The sequence below is a fragment of the Amblyomma mixtum genome, chromosome 8 (genome assembly GCF_055824585.1).
Source record: "Amblyomma mixtum isolate Tamu chromosome 8, ASM5582458v1, whole genome shotgun sequence".
In the NCBI taxonomy this organism is placed as follows: Eukaryota; Metazoa; Arthropoda; class Arachnida; order Ixodida; family Ixodidae; genus Amblyomma; species Amblyomma mixtum.
Window position 1 is genome coordinate 57,794,069 of NC_143019.1, and position 6,000 is coordinate 57,800,068.

General features: G+C 45.7%; 1 protein-coding gene across 1 annotated transcript in view; it reads left to right on the plus strand.

The window, feature by feature from the left end:
• The window catches only part of LOC149332578 (uncharacterized), a 64,773-nt gene extending 59,371 nt beyond the window's left edge, over nucleotides 1–5,402 (plus strand). Inside the window, exon 4 of the mRNA XM_089557529.1 lies at nucleotides 4,833–5,402. Coding sequence (XP_089413655.1) covers nucleotides 4,833–4,934 — 102 coding nt within the window. The 3' untranslated portion in view covers nucleotides 4,935–5,402. The remainder of the gene's footprint in view (nucleotides 1–4,832) is intronic.
• The last annotated feature ends 598 nt before the right edge of the window (nucleotides 5,403–6,000 follow it).

The window sequence follows — 6,000 nt, forward strand, 5'->3', positions numbered from 1 at the left end:
AGAAATTTTTTGTAAGGCAGATGCGACGAGAAACTGCGAGGTAGGGATGAGATGAATTTCATTACTGGCAAATCTTGTATAAATCCGTTTCGCTTATGGCTAAATTACTTATGAAGTGTTTACAACTAAAGCACGTGTGTGCTTTCTAAAGAAATCGAACTGAAAAACTGCAAGGCTTTGTGAGAGAAGCGTAACCACATGTTGGATCAAAATGTGAGGCAATCCCAATGAGACGTCATGCAATTAGATAAGCAGGCGTAGTGCAGTTTACAAATATCGCTTGGAATGAGTAGCACGAGAATTGGAGTGAGACACACCGGTAGCACACACTGAGATTGAAATCTCTCACGAAACTTACATCAGTCTTCCTAATTTTTTCTTCGACATGCCCTGAAAAACACCAGCCCTGGTCTTTATACATGGTGTTCTACTAAATTTCATTTGTTTATTCGCTTTCTTCATAATGCCGGCCACAGTACTATTATTATAGGAACGGTAAAGATCTCGAGTTTCCCTTGGTATGTTTTCTTTTCTCCTACAAAAGGCTTCTGAATCACAACTGGCCATGTTTTCCGGTGTCGCTTTGCTCCGTTGGGGGTGCTTCCCCATCACACAAGGATGTTTTTCCTTTAAGTGCAAGGCTTCGAGGGAAGATCGGCTCGCAGCAGGCGAGATCAACGTGAATTCTCCCCACCGCACTTGTCGGGGCAGTCGGATGTTGTCGGGGCGCGCCGCCTACTGTCAAAATATGGCCATAGGTAATCCATCAGGACACCCGGGTGGTGTCTGGGATCCCTTGCTTCGGAAGAGCAAAATTAGGGAGAGGGCGACGCAGGCAAAGAGGCGACGACAGCACCGAAAGGCAGTCGAGTTGTTTCGACTACACGGAAGTGTGATGCAAGGAGCTTTATCGTGGTGGCCATAGAGAACTCACATTCTTCGATCTGCTGTGGACGCTTCGACCTCGATGTGATGGTCTCGAAATGGGCCCTGTTGCCAGGCGCTAGCGAGGTCGCCACACAGTACCGAAGGCAGCCACTAGGCTTTCGAAATGTGCCGCTTTAAATTCTTCAATTCTTTTAACTAATATAAAGCACGACTACGCAACTCAAAAAAAGAATTGTTGTTGTCAGAAATCGAGCTATGCGCTGTATTGAAAGCCTTGAGCGGCTGGATCCCAAGGTGCTGGTCTACCTGAGACATAATTTTGCTTTATGTAAACCAGCTATGCGAACTAAAACTTGCGGTGCATATTAAGAATAAAATTATAGGACATCCGTAAGGATTGTGTCTCACTTGAGGTTGCCCATTAGTACATGTTATAGCCTGAAGCGTTTCTTCAAACTACCTCTCGTAAGAAGAAATTAAAGAACCCAAACACTGATTCAAAGAGATGCGACCGAGTGGCTATAAGATCGTTAGAACAACAGTAATTGTTCCTGTGAAATATTTACTACTCCAGTGCCGTCCATACAGGCGTAATAAAGACAGCATGTGCGCAGATGCTGGGAATGAATGGTGGCACGTTTTCTTATCTTAAACAAAACCGTCGCTGTTCTACTAATTTCAATGCTTTTTTTTTTAACGGATTATTCCCCAGACGCCCGTCGCCGCTGTGTATTGAACTTGCGGGCCCGGTCTCATTACTACTCCTTTTATTTACGGTCGTCGCGGTCCATTAGCGAGGCCATTCTCAAATAGCTTGCCTCGCTCAAAAAAAAGAAACACTTTAATTTTCGATCGCCTTTAAAAAATAAATCACCCAGGCCAGAAGGAATTATAAATGGATAGGGACTAAAGGTAGATTAAAGTTAGGAAATCATTCCAAGCGGAAACGCGGTAGATCTCTTGACGCGGAAGAAATATGGGTTGCTCGGCCGAGCACAGCTCATTTCCATCCCCGATTACAAACCCACACATGCAGGCGAGGATTTCGAAGTTGCGTGACGTAATTAATGTAAGTGCATTCACCGCTTCGTTAAGAGCGATGCGTGAAGCTCAGTGTCTCGGGGAGAACGAGTGGTGGCGGGCGGAGCCCAAGAAACCTGCACAAAGGGGGTACCTCTTCGTCGGCTTAGGTCTCAGTTATAGGCGGTGGCATTTGGACGAGGTTCGGTCCGTGCGTTCATTTTACGCGCGGAGCTAATTAGGGAGGTGCTCGCCGGCGAGGCCCGGGAATTCTGTTTCACGCCTCGATGGAGGCTGCAGGGAGGCACTAGCTCAAAGCGAACCGCCTGTCAACGAGTGTTAAATGTTGCCATGAAGCGCAGGCGGACTACAAGAACTGCTACGTTACCGACAGATGGCAGCACATACAGGAGATGGAAAAGCGTCGGGAATGGAGAGTAGTGTCGTTTTGAGGCAGTAGCAGAGCACAGAAACTCACAGGAGCGATGAATATTATGCGCAATGAACAAGAACCGTGCAAAAGAGAGTGCAGGGCTAATCTGTTACATGTAAGGTTAATTAAAATTTCAAGGAAGTTATCGCATCTCCCTGTTACGGGATTTTGATCGCAGAATGACGCCAGTAAATCAAGCGTATTTTGATCACGAATCAAGAGAACGTTTTGATCACAAGTCAAGAGATCACGAGTCAAGAGGGTGAAATCTATGCTTATCTCCCGGCTCCTCAATGGTCACCTTTCGCTTCAATTGATGTTTGTATCGTTCTGGGAAAGTTGCTGGAAGTCATAGATGTATCAAACAGTTGATGTCGCAGCCAGCCTTTGTCGGTTTGAAAAGTTACATACTACGTGACTTGCCACCGGTTCTTAAGTGTAGAGAGAAAGACAGTTACTATGTGTTTGTGTGTTGAGTGAGTTAAATATGTCAATCATAGAGCAAATGCACCGGACAGCGTGTCTCCCGTCCCAGTAGTGCACTCCACTGTCAGCATGGGCATTGAAGCATTCGACGTTTTCTGGATGCTCCATTACAGTGTCCACCAGTCGGAATACGCTCTTTTATTTCACTCAGGCTTTACACTGCGTCTTTGCTTAATAAGCTACAAGTAGCAAGCGGAAATAAGGGGACCAGTTATTGCATGAACATTTATGACTCTCTCAGATTACTTGAAGCCGAATTTCCTGTATATCCTTCCATATCTGACATCTAGTACATCAGGCACATCCATATGACATCGCCAACTTGAAATGTACACTGCCACTGTCATCCCAGATGTGCAAAATATTTTACTCAGGACTGAGAATTCAGCTAGTGCGCACGTTGAATTTCTAGCGTCGCCGAGGCAACCAAGGCGCTTTTGATAGCGCCCATATGTTGCAATGAGAATATCTTTTGCTAACTTTTTGTTTCTGCCCCCAAATATCTCAGCGAGGGCCTCTAAGCTATAAAACGTGAATACGGGGGTGCCACCTTCTAATAGAATAGGGCTACCGGATCAGCCCCGACCAGAATGGTTGATCACCTGACAAGGGGGCATCATGCCACAGGTGTCTGAACATAATTAAGTGGCCTCGCGTGACCATCAGCTTAATTGAGAGGCAACGGGGAAACACTGCAGATAAGCTGCCGCCCTCTAGATTAAAGCCGCAGTGCGAACTTTACTGCAGCGGAAAGGGACTCAACCCCAGATTGAATTTGACGACGCGCTTTTTAGCTAGATCGATTTGCGAGCCTCTCTAGCCTGCCATCGCCGCACAGGCACTCCGCTGCGTTTACTACGGCCCACCTTTTTAAAACCATGCACTACTGTAAAAGCTAAAGCCGCAGGTCATTTCACTTCTCCTCCAACCGAAATGGCTTTGCCACGTTGCAATGTTTCGTGATCGGCTGGTTCCCTGGCTGCTGTAAGACATACTGATTGGTCGGCTCCAATCGCGGACTTTTCATGTTGGCGAGTGCATTTATAGATTTGGCAGAAGCTATAAATCCATATGTGGGCCTCGCAAACACTTACACCTACTCCAGCGTCAACACCACTGCCTTCTTTTACTGAGAGAGAATAACGTAGATCTCGTTCGGACGGGCAGGCTAGCGATGCCAAGCGGTGACCTGGTAAAGCGGGTCGTGTCATACATGAGCGCAATTTTATTATTATTATACGCAGCGACGACGACACAACGTTGAATCAGTGGAAACCCTACCGAGAGCCCGCATTCCGCCTCAGTTCTTAGCAAGCGGGGCGGCTCGGCTTTTGCCGTGAATGAGCCGCAATCTAATTATCTCTGCCTTGGGCAGCAGGTGTTAACTAGCTTGTTGCCCGTGATTGATATGTAAGCGCGGCAGTTTTAAGCTCCTGCATTATGATGGCATACAGACAAGCACATGGTTTGAAATAATGGGCTGTGTCAAAGTAACTAATAAAAACATGAACTTCATACACTAGGCGTTTCAAGCTTTAAGATGCGGACAAAGCACTAATGGAAGAGGATTGGATAACGTGGTCCTTATCTTGGTACGCCGTGACGGAATTAGTCTGAGAAGAAAGACCTTGGCCAAACATGACGGCTTTTTTTTTTTCATCTGCATTCATATATTCGAGCGGTTCTGCTACAAGACAGTGTCCTGTGTTATTCTGTTTTCTTGTTTTGCGAGCTGCTAGTTTTAGTTTAAGTGGTGACGTAGAAGTAAAATATGCGGCGAGACCGCACATTAATTTAACTGCCGAGATGTATTCATAGAACTTTCCCGTTTTTCATATCTGGCTGTGAGAGTTGCGTAAGGAAGCCCACTGGATTGTATATTTATTTATTTCTTTCAGAGTACTCTAACAGCCCAACAGGGCATTACATAAGGGGAAGAGGTACTGATGAAAAAGCTGGATCATTAGAGGCTCCTTACCGTATCATTTTCTCTTCATATACGCAGCGCAAGCGATGCAAGCCAAGAGAACCCATCGCTCACGACTGGCTCACGGACCTGTTGGCGGCGTGCGTGTCTTCGGTGATGTGGTGGAGGAACACCACGTAAAGAAGACAGAAAAACAGAAGCGTGCCTGCGATGCTTGAGCGCATCAGACTAGAGGACCGAGAGCACGAACTCCTGCCTGTTTTGGACCCTGGAAGCATTTGTGCCTCAAGCCCTTCAAATGATTCTTTGCGTTTTAGTTTTCAAGCGTAATCACTGCCATGTACAGCTACTTTTTTTTTTTTTTACCAATCACCGGGGTGTGGCTTTCTGTACACCCTCACCAAACGGGAGACTGGAAACTTTAAAATGGGTGGTCCAGCAGCATACTGGCAGGTCAGCGGCATGTCAGCGGCATACTGGAAATGCTTGAGCTTAACTCTTATAAAAATGGTATATAGACAGTTTATAGAGACCTTATAGACTCTGTTGCCTTCCTATAGATATTTCTTTTTGTCTATTCATGGTCTATAGACAAAAGTCTACTAAAAGTCTATGGATAGATTGTCTGTACACTGTCTATCTCATTTGTATTGCCTATAGACTAGTGCATAGGATTTGTCTATAGAGAGTCTATAGACTTTACAGACAGAAATCTGTGGACAGTCTGCAGACTGTCTAAAAATTTTTTTTGTAAGAGAAATGTCCTCTGCATGGAAAGTGTCCTCTGCATGAAGCAAGCGCACTGATGAGTGCGGTTTTCGCCCTTTAATAGCGCAGTGTTTCATTGTTCCTTCTAGAATGCCTGAGGATAACTGGCACTCATAAAAACAATCCTGCCATTCTTTCGGCCGTGCAAAGTGCGCGGAGACTTTACAGTATGCTACCAGGTGCCGCTTGTTCTTACGCTGCATCCGCCCACTAGTGTTTTGTGGTGTTATCACGAAGAACGCATAGAGGTTCAAGTCAGTTGAAAGCTTCTGCTGCTGTATATGTTCCCAACGTTGTGATCACAAAGCCATATTGTTAAAACAGGAGCGCAGAGGATGGGAAACGTTGTGTTCAAGTGCATTTACATGTGCGAAATCAGCTCACGTGGTCTAGGGCAATATAACATTTTCAGGAACGTGACAATGGAAGCTCATTAATAATGTGTCCGGACGATTTCAGTTTCCAGCATTTCAGTTCC